The sequence below is a fragment of the Peromyscus maniculatus genome, chromosome 18, assembly GCF_049852395.1.
Source record: "Peromyscus maniculatus bairdii isolate BWxNUB_F1_BW_parent chromosome 18, HU_Pman_BW_mat_3.1, whole genome shotgun sequence".
NCBI lineage: Eukaryota > Metazoa > Chordata > Mammalia > Rodentia > Cricetidae > Peromyscus > Peromyscus maniculatus.
Genome location: NC_134869.1, coordinates 5,113,484 through 5,137,543, shown reverse-complemented (window position 1 = coordinate 5,137,543; position 24,060 = coordinate 5,113,484). Strand labels below are relative to the sequence as shown.

At 42.2% G+C, this 24,060-nt stretch overlaps 1 protein-coding gene across 7 annotated transcripts in view; it reads right to left on the bottom strand.

Moving 5' to 3' along the window:
- Nucleotides 1–1,711: 1,711 nt before the first annotated feature.
- Nucleotides 1,712–24,060, bottom strand: part of LOC143269227 (disks large homolog 5-like) — a 181,257-nt gene continuing 158,908 nt past the window's right edge. For 3 of the 7 annotated variants that reach the window (XM_076554289.1, XM_076554281.1, XM_076554279.1), the window contains exons 2-6: nt 13,127–13,286; nt 11,867–11,998; nt 11,035–11,218; nt 3,831–3,946; nt 1,712–2,610 (exon numbers count right to left, since the gene is read on the bottom strand). In XM_076554289.1, coding sequence (XP_076410404.1) covers nt 2,601–2,610; nt 3,831–3,946; nt 11,035–11,218; nt 11,867–11,998; nt 13,127–13,233 — 549 coding nt within the window. In that variant the 5' untranslated portion in view covers nt 13,234–13,286 and the 3' untranslated portion in view covers nt 1,712–2,600. Of the gene's footprint in view, nt 2,611–3,830; nt 3,947–10,027; nt 10,176–11,034; nt 11,219–11,866; nt 11,999–13,126; nt 13,287–14,116; nt 14,167–15,264; nt 15,464–24,060 lie in introns of those variants that run through there. The other 4 variants (XM_076554278.1, XM_076554288.1, XM_076554283.1 and 1 more) reach the window with 4 other exon arrangements.

The following is a 24,060-nucleotide window of genomic DNA, read 5'->3' as shown; positions in this document are numbered from 1 at the left end:
AGTAGCCCTTTGCCTTGTTTTGACCTTATTAGGATTTGGGCTTTTGTTGCTTTTCTCCCACTGTTTATAGTAGGCTAAAGAGAAGAGTTGTATATTGAGATTAAGTTGGTTAGCTGAGTTGGTTTCTTGGAGTTGGGCTTCTGAACACCCAGGTAGCTGAATGGAATGCCTCACATTAAGATCTCAGAGAGGGTTTCTCCTTAGAATGCTCCTGAAGCTGTCCATTGGCTTCTTCTCAAAATTCAGGAAAAAACAATACTACCATGTCAGACATCTCTTAGAGGGAAGGGTACATGCTGCCTTAGTATTCTGTCACTTGTGATTATTTTGAAAACTGGATTTTTAAAGTCTGTTAGTGTTTCACAACAAGGAGAGCCACAGTTTATGACAACCTGTAGTTTTATAGTTTTACCTTGTGTGCTTCTTCCTTTTGTGAAAAGCCTACCTAGTACAAGCCAACATATGCACAGAGTGCCCAATGGCTGATCATCTCTATTTCTGCATCTACATATTTATTATTAGACCTCAATTGCAGTCTCCTCCCATTCAACCCTCTGCCTGTAAACAAATTGTATTTAGGCATGCACTTTGTATTAATATGCTATAAATCTACAAATATGTCTTATACTTTTTATACTCTTGGATAGTTATTATCAAAACCATTACTCTAGGGTATTGAATAAATTTAGTTTTATTAGAAAAAAAAATTTTAAAAACTTGGTATCTGATGCCAAAGTAGGATACTGAATTCTGATATAGCCTGAGAAAAATCTGGAGATAATATTTAAAAGAAGTAGATGAAGCTTTTCACCTGCCAAGTAGCATTAAGTTAGTTGGTAATACTCACCTATTTTACTTTTATACTTGTGTGTGAATGTTTTGCTTGCATGTATATCTGAGTACCAGAGGCATGCTTGGTACATAGGTCAGAAGAAGTCATTGGGTCCTCTAGAATTAGAATTTCAGATGGATATCAGCCCCCTTATGTGTGCTGGGAAACAAACCCAAGTGCTCTTAACTACTGAACCATCTCCCCAAGCCCCAAACTCATACTTCTTAAATTTAGCAGATGGAATTGGTATTCTGAGTAACCTATCTGAGACAGCCTTATGGAATTTTATCAAATGTTTTGTGTCATAAACCAACGGGAAACACCATTTCAGAGATTTGAATGAATCCTTCAGGCTTTGCTCACAGTATTCCTAATGGAAGCAGATGACAGCGCCAGAGCAGGTCATTACTCTACATCTCCCCAATGTAACAGTCATGCTTAAGGAGTGAGAGGTCAGAAGGCATCTCCAGTATTCACACTTGCAGCTCAGCAGCTCCCCTCTGCTGTGGGTAGTGGTAAACTTTGTTCATGCATTTCAAGGCCATTTTCACTGTTTTGCTATCCCAGAACCACAATGGGCAGTTGTGAAAGGGCATGGGGAAAGGACTAATGTAGTGCAGAAGGGAGATTCCTTTCTTTCCAGAAGCTCATCATTGTTACATTCTCTAAATCTGGCTGTTAACATAACGGCTAGGTCATGAAGACTGGAGGTGACCATGCCATCCACATTCAAGGTGTCAACCCCCTATGTGGCCCTGGTTAGATGGGAATTCACTTTGTAGCCAAGGCTCCTGGAACTTGCAGAGATTCATCTCTGCCTCTGAGTTCTGAAGTTACAGGAGTGCAACACCATGCCTGAGTAAAGAAGAGTTGGAAAAGTGAAGAGTTGAAAATTGCTTTTTTATTCATAAAAAGTCTTCAGTGGGGACTTTTAAAAGGCAGTCAGTAAATGCAGTGTATATATTTAGCCAACTATTGAAACACTGACAAGAATAAAAGAATTAAGAAAAAATAACAAAATTTCTAACTAAACTAAACAAAAAAACACCAAGCAAACAAAACCCCAGCAAAGAAAAGACCTCTCCAAAAAACTTAAGCTACAAATCTTCTTCTACTCTAGACCCAACGAATCAATGGAGCACATTTGGCTTTCCAAAGCACAAAGATGACTCAGACCTCCTCCTCTATAAGTGCGTTCTCAGGACCAGTCATGCCAGTCCAGGCTGTGAAGCTGAAGAATCCCTAGTCCTTTTCTTTATGGAAGACCCGATAACTGACTCACATAGGTGTGAGGGAGTGCTGTAGTCTCTGCAGTGCATCATCTTCAGCAACACTTTCACGTGACATGGAGTTGGCTTCAGCATTGCCCTGGGGAGGGAATCCTATTCTTCTCCATGTGGTATGTATAGATAACAGCAGGCCAGCCATGCCGGCTTTCTTGTCAGATTTCTCACCACATGTGGAGGACACAGACAGCTTACTAAAGACATGGAGAGTACACGGACAGAGTAACTGGCTCACCAACATACCCTCCCCATGCTGCTGTGCCCCATTTGAGGACCACTTGTTAATAGATGTCTGGGTTCTGAATAATCTTGGCAGGTCCTCTGTAGCTCAAGCTTCTTTCTGATGATTTATCTTCTCCTGGAATAAGGCACCAACAGACCCATGGATCCCCTGCTGGTAGGTTGGGATTTTCCTCACTGGTTAGTTCACAGCTACAAGATGTCTTTTGTTGAGGAGGTGTTGTTGCTAGAGTGGAGTTCTCTTAAATGGTGCTGTCAGAGAAAGAATGGCAATTATTCCCATAAGCATCCTAACTCTGCTATGGCCTAGACAAAACCAGGGCCCATTCACTCACAGGACACCAATGTGAAGGAAGAAAGACCACCCCATGAATGCCATGGTTGCAGGGGATAGGAGTCAATGGTGGCTCTTTTGCCTGGCACACTTAGTGTCCCTGCTGAAGTAGGTTTGTCTGCAGCAGGCTCTGACCCTGGACTGTGGCCTGTTCTAGATCATGATTTTTAGACCTGGGAGAGGAAGGCAGCTGAAACACAGGCCTGGTGGAGACCTGCCATGCCAGCATTTGAGTCCCCACTGGCTCCATTCAGCTGGACAATCAGCATTACCTTTCAGCTGAGCTTATTCCTTTCTTCCTCAAGAGAGAAGGGCCAGAGAGCAGCTGGCCCTGGATTTTTTCTCAGCCTTTAAAAATTGCTAGAGATTGAACTGAGAAATACACATTGGTGAACAAAAAACACACACACACACACACACACACACACACACACACACACAACACCAACAAATTTCTCCAATAGTCCAGATACATTATTTTGAGGAAAAAAAAAAGGCAGCATAGCAATGTCAGAGTCACAGTTCAGGAGAGCTATGCATGGCCTTGAACAGATGCCAGGCAACTCAGAGACCTTGGAACCTAACTAGTGGTGTCTACACAACACTGCAGTGTGCAGGCTCTGTTTACTCCTGCAGTACAGAAACTTCCTTGGCTTCAACCTGTCAAACTCTAAACCTGCTTATTTCCAGAGAAACTTTCTCACAGCAAACAGATGCACACTGCAGAAAGCCTGTAATCAGTAAGAAGGGGCTCCATGCAAATCTGCACCTTACCTCTAAGGGTGCCATCCTGAAGGAAAATGAAGAGGCAGGAGGGCACACTGTCTTCCATCTAACACTCTCCCTGTTAGGTTTGGGGCTGCCATAGGAACATGTGTGGGGAGACATAAAGATCAATGAACTCAGGACATATGAGAGCTCAGAAACGAAGAAGGGGACACAATCTCTAGCAAGATTAAGGATAATACGTATTTTTCCCGGACAGACATTTCTGTTGACTGAACCAGCTCATACACTCAGATGTTCTTTCCCTGGCTGTGACTGAAAGGCCATGCAGATGGGAAGAAATCCAAATAGGACAGAGATTCAGGTAGAGGGGAACTACTGAGTGCCACTCCCTCCTGGCCTGGGGTCCTACCTCATCTGGGAGACAGTGAAGTAATGCTGCAGCTTTTCTGCCAAGACCTTGTGCTTGGTGACCAGATCTCTCTGCTTCAGCAGGTATTGCAGTCTCTCCTCCAATCTTTCCTGCTTCTGTTTAGTAGAAGATTATGTTCTTAGTGCAGGGTTGAACACTCAAACGCACACAGACACACACACACTCCTAAACACACACACTCTTGAACACACACGTACAAGTGTGTACACATACAAGCATACTACATTGCATTCACATGTTTAGTTTCCCAGATAATGCTAATATAAGAAAAGATCACCCAGGACATTTAAGAAGAAACTGAACATTCCTTCGATGGAAGAACACAGTGGGCAGGACAGATGGACAGACCAGTCAATGAAGTGCACAAACCTTGTAAACCCAGTGCACAAAAAAATGGACTTGTGGGGTGTTTGGCCTATAAGCCGTGCCTGTTCATCAAGTTCCCCATCCATGCACTAAAGGCTTGGATCCCCAGCACTGGACAACAGGATGGTGGTGAAGCAGCCAATAGCTTCACCCAGTGCTTCCCAGTGTCTCCAAGGTAAACAGCTTCCTCCAAAAGGAGCTCTCTAAACCACAGGCTGCCTCACTTCAGACACAAAGCAATGAGCCCAGGAAACTAGAAAATCCTCAACCAGGTGCCAACATAATCCTTTCCTCCCTGTAAGGTGATTGTGTCAGGGATTTGTTTGTATAAGAGAAGGTTGACTAAGTCACAAATGATCGCATGTGTTATTTCTTACTGAACAAGATTCCATGGACAGCCCGGACCACATTGTACTTTTACACTCACAGATGATGGGTATCTGAAGAGTTCTGACTTCAGGGCTGCTCTGAAGATGACTGCTACAACCCTGGTGTCAGCTAGTTTCTCTGTGAACAATTGATTTCCTATTCCAGAATCACTGGGTTACTTGGGGACTGCAGTTCAACTTTCTGAAAAATTATACATAGCTTCTCATGGGGCTACACCATTTTACAACACCAGCAATGTCTGAGACTCTTTATTTCTCCTAACCCTCCATAAGGCCCATTTTAACTCAGACTTAACAACTTTGGAATAAAATCAGTTATTGAATACTGCAGACACAGCAGAGGGTGAATGCCTTAGACTGCAATGAGCGTGGGATGCACTGAGACAGCCCTATTTTCAAACCTCAGCATGGCTATGGAACTTCTGCTCAGCTGAGATAAAACCACAAAACCCCTACAATTCAGAATCTCTCAGGGAATAAAATTCAGGCCAAGCTTCAAGGCCAAGGTCAACTCAGCAATGGTGAGGCCAAGGTGGAAAGAAAATGGTAGTAGGCCATGAGACTGAGAATAAAGCAGGGTGAGGGACGGCACCTGGCCATCCAGTGGGCAGTCACCATTCACTAAGAACAGAGAAGGGACACAAACCCTCATCCAGCCTTTCCTACCTCTCAGGCACCGTGATATGCCTCACCACTCTTTCCTCAACATCATCTACTGTAGAGAGCAAAAAGCCTTGTGCACACAGGTAAGTACTGGAGAAGTCAGGAAACTTAAACACACAGCTTACATCTTCAATGGAATGAGGAGCACAGCTGCTCTTCCTGGAATGCTAGGAATGATGTCATTTTATAACCTGGTGACCCTTTGCTGTCTGTTGAGACAGGCTCTGCCATATCTCACAGAATCAATGTTATTACTAATCCAAGACCTAGTCCCCTGAATATTGAGCTTTTAGACCATAAACCTACCCTTATGACTGAAGTCACTTGTGCATTACAGCAGCTTAAGTGACTTCTATGTTATCTTACTGGTGGCTAATCCTGATGCCCATAGGTATTATGTTTACCTCAGTCATGCTCCCTACAGCCTAAATTGTGGGCACCATCTATGTGTCAACTGTACCCATTCTTGTGAAAGAAGTCCAATATACTTTGTAAGGAATCTCAATGTAAACTTACCTTAAATTGTTGTGGACTTGGGACTGAGTTAATTGTTATCTGAATACTTTTTTCAAAAATTGAGCTGTGCTTACATATGGCTAAAGTTAAATGATCTGGTCCAGACTCTTGGAGTCCTGTTCCAGCACTGGTCGCAATAAAATTGGGCTGAGCCAAGTTTCATTATTGTCTTTTCATGGATCATTTTCCCCTCCCTGTTGTAAAGCCTGCAAGGGAATCACCACAATGTACCCCATTCCTTTGGTTTTCTCCAAAGGATTTCTTTTCTGACTTTTTAAATTTTTTGTTTTTAATATTTATAAATATTTGTGACTCTGAGAACATTTGAAAGACTTTTAATTACAGCAGTTTTTATGTGTTTGTTCTAGGGTGCTGTGTGGACATGCAGAAAGATGGGCAGCTCCATGTGATGTTTGATTACATGGTTTCCAACAAAGCTGGCACAGGATTTTCTCATTAAAGTTAGTCTTTATCAGTGTTAAAGATGTTCCATGAGCAGGTGAACGTACACATAGAGGTGCACACACATTCTAAAGTGCACAAATATATACACAAACTCAACATGAATATAAACAACACACACACACACACACCCCACCACCACTGCCACCACCACCACCAACAACAACAACATAACAGGAATTAATCATGTGATATCTCTCTGTATCAGTGGTCTCATTTCCCAAATAAAAAGACAAACACTAACAGAATGGATTAAAAAAAAAACAGGAATCAGTTTTTTTTTTGCTTCATACAAGAGACAAACTTCACCATCAAGTATAGACATTATGTCAGAGGATAGGATTGGAAAAAGATATTTCAAGCATATGGACCTAAAAGGCAAGCTGGTGTAGCCATTTTAATATTTAACAAAAAGGACTTCAATTCAAAATTAATCAAAAGAGATCGGGAAGTATACACCACCAAGATGACATTTTAATTCTTAAAGGCTTGCCCTAAGCACAAGGGCACCCACTTTTGTAAAAGAAACACTACCACAGCTTAAAGCACACACTGACCCTCACACACTGATATTAGGGAACTTAAATACTCCAATCTCACCAATGTTCATGTAACCAGTGTGCAGGTCATATAGACAAAATTAATAGAGAAATGTTGGAGTAACTGAAGTTATAAATCAAATAAACCTAACAGGTATCTACAGAACATTCTACCCAAACACAAAAGAGTATACCTTCTGAACAGCACCTCATGGAACTTCTTCCAAAACTGACCACATATGCAAACATAAAGCAAGTCTCATCAGACACAAGAAAATTGAAATAACTCCCTGTATCCCAGCAGACCACCATGATTAAAGCTGGATATCAACAACAGAAAGAACAGAAAGCGTATAAGCTCATGGAAACTGAAGAACTCTATACTGAATGAAAAGTGGGAAAACAGAAATGAATAAGAAATTAAACACTTTCTAGAATTCAATGAAAATGAATACATAACATACCCAAACTTATAGGACACAATGAAAGTGGTGCTAAGAGGAAAGTTCATAGCACAAAGTGCCTACATTAAAAAATTAGAGAGATTTCTTACTAGCAACTTAATAGCACACCTCAAAGCTATAGAACAAAAAGAAGTACATCCAAGAAGAGTAGACTGCAAGAAATAATCAAACTCATAGCTGAAATCAGTAAAATAGACACAAAGAGAACAACACAAGAAAATCAATAAAACAAAGAATTGGTTCTTTGAGAAAATCAACAAGATAGATAAATCCTTATCCAAACTAAATAAAGATGGACAGAGGATATCCAAATTGATAAAATCAGAAACAAAAATGGGAACATAACAAGAGACACTGAGGAAACCCAGAGAATCACAAGGACATACTTTAAATCCTGTACTTCATCAAATTGGAAAATCTAAAAGAAATGGATAATTTTCTCAATAGGTACCACTTACCAAAGTTAAAGCAAGATCAGATAAACAATTTAAATAGACCTATAGCACCTAGTGAAATAGAAGCAGTCATTAAAACTCTCCCATCCAGAAAAAGAAGAGATAATGCCAATATCCTCAAATTAGTTCACAAAATAAACATAGAAGGAACATTACCCAATTCATTTTATGAGGCCACAGTTACCTTGAACGCCAAACCGCAGAAAGACTCAACATAGAGAATTACAGACCATTTTCCGTCACAAACATAGATGCAAAAGTACTCAATAAAAATACTTGCAAACCAAATCCAAGAACATATCAAAGAGATCATCTATCATGACCAAGTAGGCTTCAACCCAGAGATGTAAGAACAGTACAACATGAAAATTAGTCAATGTAATCCACCATATAAATAAACTGAAAGAAAAAAATGATCATTTTAATTAATGCCAAAAAAAAAGCCTTTGACAAAATCCAATACCCTTTCATGATAAAAGTCCTGGAGATATGTTACATGAATCTGAAAAGGTCTTATAATAAATAAAAAGCCTGGAGCCAGAATGATCAGAGAGACAGAACAAGCCATAGCCAACCTCACCTCGCCAACTACTGAGCTGATCCTGTTTCCTCAGATTGAAAGCTTCTGAGTCCTCACTCAAAAGAGTCTTAGCTGAACTGCTTAAAAGTGTCTAGTTCCTGGTCCTCATGCCTTATATACCTTTCTTCTTCCTGCCTTCACTTCCTGGGATTAAAGGCGAGTGTCCTTCCGAAGTAAAGACATGAGATCTCAAGCCTTGGGTTTAAAGGTGTGTGCCACCACTGCCTAGCTGTTTCCAGTGTGGCATTGAACTCACACAGATCCAGACAAATCTCTACCTCCTAAGTGATAGAATTAAAGTAAGGAGTGTGTGCCACCATAGTCTGGCCTCTATGTCTAATCCAGTGGCTGTCTTGTTCTCTGATTTCCTGGAAAGTTTTATTAGGGTATACCACAGAGATATTATAGACACAAGGGATATACCCGAATATAACAAAGATAATTTACAGCAAGCATATAACCTACTTCAAATTAAATGGAGAGAAATTCAAAGCAATTTTACTAAAATGAGGAACAAGGCAAGGCTGTCCACTTTATCCATATCTATTCAATAGAGAACTTGAAGATATAGCTAGAGCAATAACACAAATGAAGGAGATCATGAGGATACAAATTGGAAAGGATGAATACAAATATCATTATTTACAGATGATATGATAGTATATATAAGTGCCCTAAAAAATCTACCAGGGAACTCCTACAGTTGAAAAACATTTTCAGCAAAGTGGCTGGATACAAGATTATCTTTAAAAATTCATTAGCACAAATACATACAAATAATAAACATACTGAAAAAAAATCAGTGAAACAACACTCTTTACAACAGCCAAAAATACTATAACATGTTTTGTGGTCACTCTAACCAAGTAAGTAAAAGACTCGTATGTTTAAAAACTCTAGGTCTTTGAAGAAAGAAAATGAAGATATCAAAAAGTGGAAAGCTCTCTGATGCTCGTGGATCAGAAGGATCAATATAGTAAAAATGGCCATTCTAGCAAAAGAAATTTCAGATTGAACACAATCCCCATCAAAATTCCAACTATTCTTTAAAGACCTTGAAAAGACAATTCTCAACTTCATGTGGAAAAACAAAATAACTAGGATACTCCTAAAAGTAGGAGTGGGTTTGTCTCTGACTCTTCTGCCTCCTCTCTGGACATCTTTCCTCCTATTGGATTGCTTTGTCCAGTCTATATGATGGCTTTTGTCTTGTCTTATTTTTGTTTGGTCTTATCTTGTTTTGTCATGTTTGGCTGTTGTCTCTTGGAGGCCTGTTCTTTTCTGGAAAGAAGCCAAGGGGGAGCAGATCTGAAGAGGAGGGGAGGTTTGTGGGCACTGGGAGGAGTGGAGGGAGGGGAAACTACTGTTGGGAACTATTGTATGAGAGAATGATCAATTTTCAGTAAAAAAGAGAATATTCACTCAATAAAAATAAAAATAAATTGTTTAATAGTTATAACACTCTAAAATAGTTATTAACTATGTAGTATCTACCCAAGGGAAAGCTTAAAATTTCCTTCCACTAAAATATTAACAAGGAGCCGAAATTCCTATGATTTGATGGCATATAATCATTTTCATATGTAGCAGTGAGTTGCAGGCTGTGAATAATGGGCAGGAGGTAAGATTGCCATTCCTGTGGAGACTGAATTTCATGGACAAATCAACAGGAGGGTTTGGATGCTGCCTCCTGCAGGAAAATCCTCTTCTATTAGAGGTCTCAGACACAAGAAGAGCCGGAGGATTGGTTGCTCAGAGCAAAAAGCAGCTGGAATGTACGAGATGGATAAAAGGTAATAACTTCCTCAGTTCCTTCAGGACAGACATCTTATCTGTTTGTTCCAAGTATAGCTTACTTCCTGGCATTTATGTGACTCCCAAGAAATATTCCTGAAAAGCAACCATTATGTTATTTTTTTAAAGCTACCTGTCTACTAATGATGACACATCTAAATTATATTTTCACTGATGTTTTTGAGATTACTAATAATTTAGCACCTATGTCTTAAAAACACGTATTTGTAATCCATTGACCTTTGACATTTGGTTTAACTATTAATTTTAATTGAAGTATTTAGACTAGGTTTGAGTTTGTGATGCACACCCGTCATCCTAGCTACTCAGAGGCTGAGACAGAAGAACTGAATATTAAAGGCGAGTCTGAACTCTACTGTGAGTTCAAAGTTAATCTGTGCAACTTGGTGTGACCATTAATCAAGATTTTAAAAGACGGGGGATATAGCTCATTGTTAGAATATGTAACAAGCATTTGCAAAGCCTGGGGTTCAATGTTATTTTAATAATTAAATAAAATCATGGGAGGCCTGCAACTTTTTGAAGGGAAATTAAGGAGGAGTGGACCTGGGTTAGGAGGGATCTGGGGGTGAAGGAGTGGGAGGAGGGGTGGAGGGGGAACTGATGTTGAGATGTAACAGATGAGAGAAGACAAAAAGGGTGACAATGAGAACCACTCCTTTGGCATTTTCACAGGGCACTGCTCCTTCAAAGCTGTTTCCAACCTGTGATCTCACAAGAGGCTAACTCTCCAGAAAGACTTAGGAACGATCACAGAAACCAACAATTGGATGAGATGTTGGTGATCTGATGGATAAGTGGGTAGATGGTCCCATGAATGTGTGTGTGTGTGTGTGTGTGTGTGTGTGTGTGTGTGTGTGTGTGTGTTTGCGTGTGAATGCACATCTGTATGATTAAAAATGGTGGGCAGCCTGCACACAATACCTCAGCCTACCTGCTTTTCCTTGGCCCAGAGGTCATAGATCTTCTCATGGGCCTCCCCACAGAGCCTCCTCATCTCCTCACAGGACTCTTGTAGTGAAATCTGCTCCCCCCTCAGCTTTCGGTTCTCCTCTCTCAAGATGCTCACTTTTTCCTTCAGATGAGTCCACTCACTCAGGAGCTGGCTGTGAAGGATGCTGAACCACCACAAAGAACAAGGTGAGCCCCATCCAGCCTCCATATGCCACTCCCACATCATCCATGCAAGGTCCCATGCCCAGACTAGAGTCCTCTGTAGCCATGCCAGCATAACCTAGTAGCTGGCAAAGCCAGAGAAGAGCCAAATTCCAGAGAGACTCAGACTGTTTCTGAAAACCCTGAAACTGAAAGGGATCCATGTACTTCTGAGAGCATGGTTTGCCTCCCCCAACATGTGCTTAACTGTTCATGGTATTGGGAAAACAACAGCAGGTAGAGGGTAAACATTCTTGATGGAGAACAGAAGATCCAATGGGAATAGATTCCACCTGTGGGTCCCATGGGAACCAGCTCTGTAAGCCCTGCCAGAGCCCCAGAGACACACAAATGCCTGGTACCCCATCATGGTGCTAATAGTTTTTCTATCTAGAGGCCTCTGAGGCTGGCAGGACAATGATGGGAGTGGCTCACAGACACTTCACTCTTAGCAAAACTGGTCCAAGAGGCCCAAGTCAAGAGCACCAGGCAGACTGCTTGCTATGGGGCTCACAGGCGAGAACAAAAGGCCTCACTTTGGTTCAAAGACAAAACATGGTAAAAAGCAGTCACTCCCAAGTAATTGGGTTGCAGTGAAGTCAGTTACTCACCTGCGGGAGACAGTTTCCTCTGTCAACTCCTTGCACTTGTTCAAGGCCTCACTTATCTCATTAGGGAATTTCTCCAGGTCCACCATCACTTTTTTATGTTCCATATTCAGCATCTCCAGCTCGAAATTGAGCCTGTGGTAGGGCATGGCCCAGGAACAAAGAACCCCATGAACACAGGACCCAATGACCATATGAATTCAGGTGGTGCCCTCAACTACCCCAGCACAGTTAATGTCACATTATAGAACCTATAAATTAAGACAATGTGGTGCTTATTAAACTCGCTGTCCTGGCCTTAGACCAGCAGTCAGGTGGTGCTAAGAGAGTGAGCCAGGGCTGCATGAGTGCCATCACTGGGTCTGGAGGAAATGATTAGCTCTCCAAGAAGTCCTCAGGGGTCTGTGTCACAAGTCTGGGCCCACCAGAAATGTATGATAATGTTGTTTGTGTCTTCAGAATGGGGATTTTTGATCCCAGGTTCCTATTGCTATATGGATGCCCAGATCACATAATCAATATTTTCAGGGAGTAGACCCAACTTAAGGATAAATTTATAAGTCTCCAGTGGATTCCAATGGGCTGCCAACATGAGCACACAGGCCAAGAACACTGTTGCTCACAGTGAGTTATTGACATTGCCTGGAAACTTCCTGACACAGGAAGAACCACATGTCCTGCCAGAGACCTCCAACTGCCAGGATTGGGTACACATGAACACACACACACACACACACACACACACACACACACACACACACACACGGTGCCAAATAAATGTAGGGAGGTAGCATTGTCTCAGAGTATAAGGATCAAGACCAGAGAGGAGCAGTGAAGAAGTTCAGCCTTCAAGCACACACTGAGATGGCACCTGGCCCCTCCTGCTGCTTCCAACAGCCACCAGCACCCAAGCACCTGCTGGTCAGAACAAAGAGTCACCATAAACTCACAGCACATAGCATCTCCCATAAGCCAACACCTGTCAAAGACTCTTGAAATGCATGTAAGAGCTCACACACTACTGCCCTTATCCCCAGACTGTGATTCAGGCCACAAGCTCTGCTTTTCATTTGGAGAAAGTAGGGCAGCCTGTATCCCCATCTCACTCCCAACTAGGCTTCTGTTCTGCCTCTCAGATGCACTCAGAAAAATTAGCCTGGGCATGAGGATACCCTGAAGGCACAGCCTCCAATGACCTGAGGATTGCTGGAGTGGACTCAGTAAGATCAAGATAGTCACCATAGAACTGGACATAATGACTACCTGTTGTTCAAATCATTGTTGGTGAAATTGGCCAGGATTATAGAGAGTTCATTCCTTTCATTGGTCATCATCTGTAGCTGACGGGTCAGTTTATCCACCTTGTTCATCTGCTGTTCTTGCTCAGTGAGGGAGGTTGGAGTCGATGCCTTTCCAGTAGTCTCTGTATAAAGATGAACATAAGTGAATTTGTATGGCTGTATGGCACAGGTCCAGGAGAGATCATGTTGAGTCCCAAGAAGAGGCCTGAGAAAGAGGGAATGCATGGAACCCAGTGAAGACCCAAAGAGCAGGACAGCTGTCCTCAAGTTGGGGCTCATAAGCCATGTCTCTGTCCCCAGTCACTTTGGCTAGATATGTGCACCAGCCCCTACTGCAGCTCCACTGTCCCTGGAAGGCATATGTTACCCAGCCATGCAGCTCTGAAAATATCAGCTCATATCTGACGTGAGACAGGAAAGTCCTGAAGTCCCTAGTGCTTAGCACCACCAATCCCTTTTCACCTGTGTCCAGGACTAAAAGTAACTGAATGTCTAAGACCTTAGTGCATGCATAGGGAGTTTCCCTCCTTGGTACCCACATCAGATACCCATGGAACCTAAAGGAATCCACTGACAATGAACTGTAGGAACACCCTACCCTGACACCTCCTTAGTCTGTGACTCCTGCTGGCCTTCTTTGCCACTCAAAATGAAATTAAGGAACTCCCAGAACAGCAGCTGCAGCCTTGACAACTCCTGGCTCTCTGCCAACTAACCATCAAGAATCCTTGACTCTGAGTCTACCCTTTCAGGAATCTAGAGAAACAGCATAGACCTATCTCTTTTTAAGACCCCAGCTACTAAACCCTATTTTTGGAAGGTCCACCTCAAGCCTCACTTCCTCCTTAGAAAGCCAGATCTCCCTGCCAACCACTGTGTTCAGTCTTGCCAACATGTCTTCTGGTGAGCCCTATAAGCACTTAATGTATGCCCCAAGGACGGATGGTGTTACCACAACCATGGTGAATTCACAGATCTTGTCAAGTGCTCTCCAGGAGACAATAGAATGTTTGAGGAGGGACTGTTAGAGTCACTGCCAACTGTCATCACTTATTTGATAACTATCTCTTCCTCAATTCACTAAAAGCCAAGCTTCCCTTTCCAGTAGCCTTCCTTGAGACACAGGGGAAGGCCTTCAGCACCTTCAGCATCAAGAGATCTCTGATTCATTAGAAACTTTTCACTAGGTCAACCAGTGGAGGTGAAGACTCACTTTCCAAACACTCTCCAGGAATGGGCTCGTCCCTTCCTTAAGATCTCTAATCAATAAGATGAGAAGTAAAGGATACTAAGAAATCAGCTCAGGATGATGAGGGAGGAAGATAAGTTCCATGAAGTGAATGAAGATATCAGGAAAGATGATCAGGGATGTTACACTGTGGGTGAGTGGTGGGAGATTATGAGTGTCCTGTCAGACCAAAAATAAGTCACATAGGTAATGATGAAAATTTCTCCAAAACTTCAGCAGAGTACAGTCCATCCATCATGATGTTAGAAAAGGTGTGATCACCTAGTGACAGGACAGACTGGAGATACCTAAGGACTGGGCATCTTCAGGTGAGCCCTCAGACACCAAGAACAAACACCTGCAGGAAGAGTGATGGCCCATTCCTGCACCCAAGTTAGAGAAAAGTTGACTGGCTAGTGAGCGGGCAGGAACTCAGGATCCTTAGGGGTCACTGAAATGCAACAATGCTTGGTGGCTCCTGCCCTGCAAGTGGCTATGAGGTAAAATGAGAACCTCCAACTCTGGCCAAGGGACTTTACTCTGCCTGTTATTAGCATCACACAACCAAACAATGTCCACTGAGGGTGAAGTTCAGTGCTGTAACTGAAGCCTCATTCTCCCTCCTATGCTTCTTCCCACTCGGAGTGAAAGCAGAGGCCCTGAGCAGAGCAGCTGCAGGCTTGACCATTCCTGGATCTCTGCCAAACTAACCACCAGAAATCCTCAACTCCAGGTCAGCTTTTTAGGAACTCAGAGAAACATAATAGGTCCATTACTTCCAAACAGCTCCAAGATCCTGAGTCCCATTGTGAAAAACCCAGCTGAAGCCTTTCCTCCTTCAGGAAGCTCCCCATCCCTTGTTCAGGACTCACTGTACTTTCCCCAGAACGATTTATTTCTTGATGTGTGGCTCTGATAATGAAGGCCAGCTTCCTTCCTCCTCTCTCTAGTCTCGTTATGTTCTGCCTTCCGTCTCCCAAGGAGCCTGCTCAGTCTTGCCAGCATGGCTGCAAGTGAAACATTTAGGCAATGAACAGATGCCCCAATGGCAGTTGGTGTTGCCACAACACTGGTGACATCACATGGAATGCCAGGGCTCTCCAGGATACAGGAGAATGTCCAGGGAGGAGTTGGCTGATGTCCACAGTACAGCCTTTATCTCCCTGATAACTACTTCACTCCAAAATGATCTGAAACCAAGGTGCCATATCAGAAGTCCCTCGGGGGGGGGGGTCACACAGAAACTTCTTTGGCACACTCTCCTTCCAAAGTCAGAGATCTAGCTCTCTGCTTCATTAGAAACTATCTACGGGGAGTTGAAGGCTCACTTTCAAAACACTGTACAGGAATGGCTCTTCCCCTGCTTCAGATCCATACTCAGAATGATGAGAAATATATGATGCTAAGAAATTGTGTCAGGATGATGGGGAGTAGGAGTGATGAGTCCTCTGAAGTAAACATCATGGGGGAAGATCTTCAGACTTTTAGAGATTCGTGAGTTCAAAACAAAGATAAGTCACATAGATAGTAATAAAAATTTCCGACGGGCGGTGGTGGCTCACGCCTTTAATCCCAGCACTCAGGAGGCAGAGCCAGGCGGATCTCTGTGAGTTCAAGGCCAGCCTGGGCTACCAAGTGAGTCCCAGGAAAGGCGCAAAGCTACACAGAGAAACCCTGTCTCGAAAAAAAAAAAATTTCCCCTTGAGAGTAAACAGCTCACTCAAGCTATGAGGCTGTGAGTGAAGATGTGATTAGCTGGCTAAGTCATATCTGAATGGAATGGCAGAAGTTATAAAGTCAGCTGTGTGACAAAGATCCGGCAAAACTGAGCCATATCATGGCTGCCATGCCACCTTTGGTTTTCATCTCCACCTGTTACATACTTGGGCACTTTTAATATTTGTACAATTTGAGGATATTGGGTTGATGGAAAATTCCGTATGAATCATTTATACCTTCTCCCAGGAATGCTGCTTCTGAGCTCACCCAGGAAAGTCCTGAACATACTATTTCAGCCCCTGCTTTTAGGGAGATATCCTTATCTACTTGAAGGTCTTCCTTACACCTTGTAGGCTGTGACATATAAAGAAGCCAGAGGTTTCTTCATGAGGCTATGAGACACTCTTGAAACATGTGTCCCTATACTTACACTGGAACAAGATATTCAAAACAAAGTAAATTCAAAAAGTCAAAAGGATTTGGCCACAGTTCATATTACAAGGCTCTTTCCACTGTACACTCATCAATTATGTGGCATACAACTCTGCCCTACACAGAGACATACTGATGAGCAAAGTACAGAGTGGAAAGATGATAAAAGTATGAGGACATCCCTCTCTTAGACGTTAGCTCATGTAGAGCCACTATAATGTCATACGACCAAGGAACAACAGAATGCCAGGATTAGACATATAGACAAATTCTATAAAGTTATAAATGTGAACATTGATTGTATTATGCCAGAATTTGAATAATAACTGCAGCAGCTTTATAGCCTGAGGATTTTTCCTGGGCACTCTGACCAGTGAGAGTTAATAATGCACTGCTTGAGACATAGCAAAATGCCCAGAGTGGCATTTTGTTTTGTTTTGGTCTAGTGTCCTTGAAGCAACCAAAGCAACCAGCCTGAGAACAGGCTGTCAAATGCCTCTAGATTCTCAAAAAATTGGGCTATGGGGTTAATGAGTAAGAATGATAACTCTGTTTATTAATGATGTCAAAACTTGAGGGAAAATGATTTGAAATAATAACTCTATTCTGTCATAGTTTATTAATGATGACTAAAAGATGAGCAAAAGGAAGTGAAAAAATGAGTTCAAAACAAAAAATGATATGTTCTAGTTCCTGATAACTAAATTCTGTATAAATAAAGAAACACTCTGGCTGCTAGTCAGTCAGGCTGCAAGATTCTCTCGACCACCATGGCCTGGCTCACTTCCTTCCCCTCTGATGCCTTACATCCTCTGTTGGACCCATCCACCACCGGGGATGACTCCTGGCAATTAGCTCTTTACAGGTCTGGCTGTAGACACATGCGCCCAGTTAAGCCCTCAGATCTTTAGAACAAACAGTCCTAGGAAGTATATGATGGTCCAAATCTTGAATCAATAGACAAAGGAAAGGTCAGTGGCAAGGCAATGCTCAGTCTAGGCTATGTAGAGGCACCTTGAGTGGGAAACACACATGCACATGCATATGCACTCACACTCTCTCTCTCACACACACACACACACACACACACACACACACACACACACACACACACACCAGGCATTCAATAATCATGGGATAGAACATGATGTACATCATTATTATGGTGTTTCAACCAGCAAACAAAAGTTAAATTCCTTGGTCTGGAGCCACCTGCTACACTCTACATGCTTGGGAATGGTTGGTACAGCTATCTTTGGGTCTAATACACATAGGAGATCATGAGAAGGACCGGCAAGGGGAGAGATTCAGGGTTGTTGAATCAAAGAGCTTTGTTATAGCCTAACCTCACCTCTCTTCTTTTGACAGTCCCTGTAAAGAGGAGCCACCCCACTGTCAGCCTGGAATGCACGTTCTCCAAATCTCTGGACTTTCTCCACCAAAGCATGGAACCAAGGGCTGTAAATGTGATTATTAACGTTATTTCTAAATAGGTCTTGTACAGACCAAGTCGAGGACCTATTGAAATTTAAGAGCAAAGCATGTGCCAAAACTGGTATGAAAATTTTTATGAACACGCAGAGCAGTGCTGGGGTAAAGAAACAGAGGAGAGAAGCGAGATAGAGAGAAAATGTGAGAGATATGACTTTGCAAATCAATCTGAGATGTGAAAAGATCTAGAAAGCAAGGTATAATGGATTGCCTGCAAATTCCAGCAACTAAGGAGGAGGCCTGGTGCAGCAGAATTGTTAGAAGGTCTTATTAATAAAATCAAACCTGGGAGCCAGGTATTGGGGTGAATGCTGGAAGGTCAGAGAGACAGAACAAGCCACAGCTACCTCATCTTGCCAATTCCTCAGCTGATCCTGTTTCCTGAGACTGGAAGCTTCTGAGTCCTCATCCAAATGGATCTCTGCTGAACTGCTGCTCAAAAGCCTAAAAGCTTAACCAGCCAAATGCTTCTAGTTCTCTAGGGTCTCATTGGTCAGATAGCTTTTTTCCTTCCTTTTACATCTTCCAGGTAACCAGGGGACAGCCTCCTCAAGCTCATTTAGAGTGGCACAGGATACAGCTTAGTTTCACAACCCTCAAGTCTGACCTCAGAAGCCAAGAGAAAATTGGCACAGTTCACAAACACTCATGTGAATGGAGATGCCCAGGTCATCTGCCTGATCACTCTAGAACCTTGCTGATGCTGGAAGTGAGATGCAGGGACAGCACATGGTCATCATACTAAGCAAGCCATCTTCTCTAATATCATCCCAGGACACTCAAAGCTTGCAGGAATGACCCAGTTCTGTTTTTGTCCACTGCCTCTTAAAGCCCTTAATATTGTGAGGTATGTAAATGTATTATTTTGGCTTAGACATTTGCCTAGAAAAGAAAACTGATGTACCCAAAACATAATGACTTCTGATCTCTCTGGATCCAAGAGAGTGTTTTTCTAAGTGTGTACTCTTTAGTAAAATGCAACTTGTGTCTTCTATTGCTTAACTCTGGTGAACATGTAGGCTGTAGCCCACTCCAAGGACAAGGACCATAATGAAATCTAGAGTAAGGGCCCATCAGTTCTGGGGCCATGTGCACCTCTGTCCCTACACATTGTAGCATTTGGGGACAGAAACCTGATATGAGATCAGAGGAGTGTTTGGAAGACTCCCTTTCTTTGGTAGCCTTGTTCAGGTCTCTAGCTGCCTGCAGGGTCAGTAATTCCTCTTGAGATGATCTCCACAGAAGGATTGATGCCCATTCTCCATCTCCATGTGCTCCATGGGTCATTCTGACCTGCGCCTGGGATGGTACCCCACACTAAACTAAGGAGTGTTTTGGGGCTGCTGGGTGTCACTTGGGACAGTTTTTTGGCAGGAGTCTGTGAAGCTTGTGGTGATATTCATTTCTAGATACTGATAGCAAAGAATATTTCTCATATTTCTGTTTTTTGAAAGTTACATTTTGCATATTTTCTTATAAGGCAAATGCAGTTTCGCTGTTGTGAATTAAAAAGTTATGCCTTTCAAAAAAAACATAACAGCCACTCAGAGTTGAAGGCAGAAAACAGCTAACACAGCAAGCTGGCCACTCAGAAAGTTCTGCTGCCTCCTTGGCTGCTGTCTGGGAGTTGGGATTTCAGTATATCTTTATATTTATATACACATGAATATGCAGTTAGATATGGTTGTCCATATTATCTATACCATATAGATACTTACAAAAACATGCACATAACTATACCCATAGTTCTGCATATAAGATGCTTACCATAGCCGGGCAGTGGTGGCGCATGCCTTTAATCCCAGCACTCGGTAGGCAGAGCCAGGCGGATCTCTGTGAGTTAGAGGCCAGCCTGGGCTACCAAGTGAGCTCCAGGAAAGGCGCAAAGCTACACAGAGAAACCCTGTCTCAAAAAACCAAAAAAAAAAAAAAAAGATGCTTACCATATACATGCCTACCAATACTCAAAGGTTATTTGTTTCTATTTAATTTCTTGATATGCCAATTTATTGTACATCAAATTTAATTTCAAATTAGATTGCTATGAGTGTATGTGTGTGTGCATGCAAAGATGTAGAAAAATACGTGTTTTTAAATATATGAATGTGGGCACATGTATGTGGGTATTGTGTAGGAACAAGCATGTGTGTATTTTGGCACAACAATGATGGTGCCCTGATCCTTTATGATGGGCTAGTGGCAGTATTACTTTGGGTGGGGCATGCTTGATCATGCTGCATTCTGTGCATGGAACTTCCATGCTTCTAGAGCACTGATGTTGTCTACGATGTTGTTAACAATGTGTAGATGTTTCAGGATCTTTCTTAAATGGATATCTACAATCTTTGTCATGTGTTAAATCCCTAGATACCATTTGACAACAAGCACATGTGAGTTTTCAGTTTTTCCTTCCTCTTCCACTACACTTACAGATTAGTAAATCACTACCATCAAGTAAGCCCAAGAACACTTACTGGTTAACCAGAACTTGGTGAAAAGCAGAAAATTTTGGGTGCCTAAAATACAATGATTTCGACTGGAAGACTTCCAGATGGGGTGTTCCTACTGCAACTGTTACCACAGGCCTCTAGGCTGAGACAGCAAAAAGTCATCCCTGCTGGGCAACTGTATAACTTTTCTTCTTCTAGATTCTGATGCTGCACACAGGAAAAGTACTTCAAGGTCTGTGATTAGATAGCTGCTTTAATTGAGGCCATCTTCCCCAAATCCTGTTTGGGTTGAGGATAGCACAATGCTTACACTTCATTTAGAAATAACAGGAAGAAATTCTGCACAGTTTTTCTTTTATAACTGAGATAGCACATCAGTGAGTGGACATGACAAGGAGCTTTCTTGAAAGGGATCACTAAGGCATGGTTCATTGTTCCAAAGGTTTTCAAGGTAGAAGACAAATGACATTTTGAGAAGTGTTTCCATAGCAAGGACCAAAGGAACAGCCTCATAGTGCATGCCATGAATGACATACAGGAGGGGACACTATGCCCACACTGCATAAGAGGCCCCATGAAGATCTGCACAACCCTCATGTGCCCAACAAGGCAGCCACTAGATCAATGGAGGACCATCCTCTGCTGTTATATTAACTGCCTGTGATATGCCTTCATGGGAGCAGATCACAGAAGAAAGGAAATGCAGCAGAGACCTTGTTGGGACTCTATTTTGGTATCTTTAATGAGAAGCAAAAATTTTCCATGTGAGCTCATGGTGCCTCTTTACCATGGGCACAGTCACCAATACAGCAGCAAGGAGTCTCCCAAGCACCACTGTGTCCTCCCTACTTCACCTTCCTATTTTTGTAATATGTAGTTCATTTCTTCTGGAGTCTGGGCTGTGTGTGTTGGTGTCTGTGCCCATTTCCCTTGGAAAGAGCCAATGTTCCTCAGAATATACTTGAGATGTAAGAGAAGGGCTGTAAATGCTGTCCTCTATCAATATCCACATGTTATTTTTTTTTCAGAATGACGAACATAATCCAAGGCTAATTACAAATTACAAACTAGCTTCAGAGAAACCTGGACTCAAAAGTATCTACTGCTTCAATCCTAAAAGAGAAAAATGTACCACACAGTCCCAGAATTTCAATGTAACCAGGCTGAATTCTAACACAAAAACTGCCTGGATAGAGCCATACCCTGAAAGTAGCCCAGGCCAACATGGTCCCTGAAAAAGCCCATGCTAAGCCCCTAAAATGAAAGTAGACCAGGATTCAACATTAAACAAAAGACGTCAAGACAGAGTATTCCAAGGCCTAAGGATGGACCCGATGATGACCAGGAATAAAGCCTAAATTAACAATGGCTTTCACTCACCCAGAAAATCAGGGACCAACCTTAATGAAAAGGCCAAACCATGGCCTAAAAGAGGCCTGCACCAAAACCTGAAGCTGAGTAAGCTCTGACCCAGAGAAAAAACAGAGGTATCCCTGGGCCAGTCCATTAAATGGATAAGCTAAGGGCAAAGGAGAAGAAGGAAAAGTAACAAAATTAAATGCAACAAAAAGAAAAGAAAAGAATGCCCATGCCTAACCTTGACCATGAAGGAGACTGGCCCAACCAAGAGGGGAATGAGTCCTTCCCTATCTCTCAGAAGAAAAATACCTGGCTAGAAGAAAGAAAAGGAGAATAGCCATGTATAAACTCTACCTGGACTGAAGCCAGGGCCCTCACCAAGATGAGAAGTTGGCCTCAGCATAACTCTGACCCTGAAGAAGACTGGGCCAAAACTAAGAAAGGAAGTGGGCCCAGACTAATCCCTCAAATGAAAGAGGCCAGGGCAAAGCAGGAAAACGAGAACACAGGGGCCTAATACTTACCCTGAAAAAAGCCTGAGAAAAAACAAGGAGAGAAGAAGACCTGGGACATTCTCTTAAATGAAAGAGCCCAAGGACAAAGCAAAAAAAAATTGTTTGCCTATAATCCTTACCCTGATGAAATATGGACCTAAGGAAGAAGAGATGTGGGCCATATCATAACTTTAATGACCAGGCCAAAACCAAGAAAATTAGTGGGCCTGAGTCCAGTCCTAAGTATGAATATGCCTAGGCCCTAATTAAGAAGAAAGGTGGGACTAGGCCATCCCCTTAAAGAAAGAACAACCAGAGAAAACCAAGAAAACATCTATGCCCAGCTCTAGTCCTTAATCTGAATACACCAAGGACCCAATGAAGAAGGAGGACTGGGGCGAATATTGACAGGGAAGAATTAAGAGCTAATACAAAGCTCATTGAACAAACCAGGCAAAATCAAAAGTGGAAATGTTACAGGCCAACCATAGACCTTGATGAAGATTAACCACAAACACTAAAATCAAGGGAGCTCCTGCCAACCCAATGAGAGATACATGACCACAATAAATGTTGATGGTAAGAAGTCCAGTTTCAAGAGACAATTCAAATGGAGCCTGATCCAATCACAATGAAGAACTCTTCCTAGACCAAACACTGATCAAGTAGCCAAGGATTAAGTCCTATGTGAAAAGAGTTCAGGCAATCTAAGAAGAGAAACATGCCTGACCATAAACTGCTATCAGTGGAGACCTGCAGCCTACTGAGCAAGAATTAAACCCAGAAGCCCTGAACTTTAGGATGTGTGGGCAGAATATTTTCTTCTTCATCCAACTCTAACCAAAAGGGATCCAGAAATACCATGTTCTCAATGGAGCCAATGGCTCCCTTACAGATGAAAGCAAATGGACATCATTAACATATTTGGTAGTTAGAGGGAACCTTGAGACACTCTGATCCCAGACCTGGATTTCACTTGATATTTTACAGTCAATCAGGGCCTCAAAAAAGACACAAAGAAGAATCTTTGTTGAAAATCTTAGACTTGCCGGCGGTGGTGGTGCACGCCTTTAGTCCCAGCACTTGGGAGGTTGGGGCATGCAGATCTCTGTGAGTTCGAGGCCAGCCTGGGCTACCAAGTGAGTTCCAGGAAAGGCTCAAAGCTACACAGAGAAACCCTGTCTTGAAAAACCAAAAAAAAAAAAAAAAAAAAAAAAGAAAGAAAGAGAAAGAAAATCTTAGACTCAAAGACTTCATCTACAGATATAAGTTGACCTCCTGAGTACCAACAACTGTGTGGATCACATACATTTCATTTATAATACGAACTATCCTCAATACATGCATGCCAGGATGTGCCACTCACCATATGATCCAAGCTCTCATCTGAGTAACCAATGAATATGGACATAGTATAATATAAATGGCGTTATAATGCATCTTGTTGTGGCGTGATATAACTTCAAATCTTGACTTGGGCTGATATTTTTAGGAAAAAACAAGTCTCAAAATTAACACAGGAGTAACCCTTCCTACCAAGGAGCTTGGACTAACCCAAAATCTGCTTTAGTAATTCTTTTCTACTTCTTTTAACAGAAACATGGTCCATAATGTTTGTTTTCCTTACAAGATTTCAGAGAGTTGAACTTAATAGAAAATATTACATCAAGTGTGGAAATGATTTCTCAAAGAAGGATCCCATTGTATTATATTTTAAATTTCA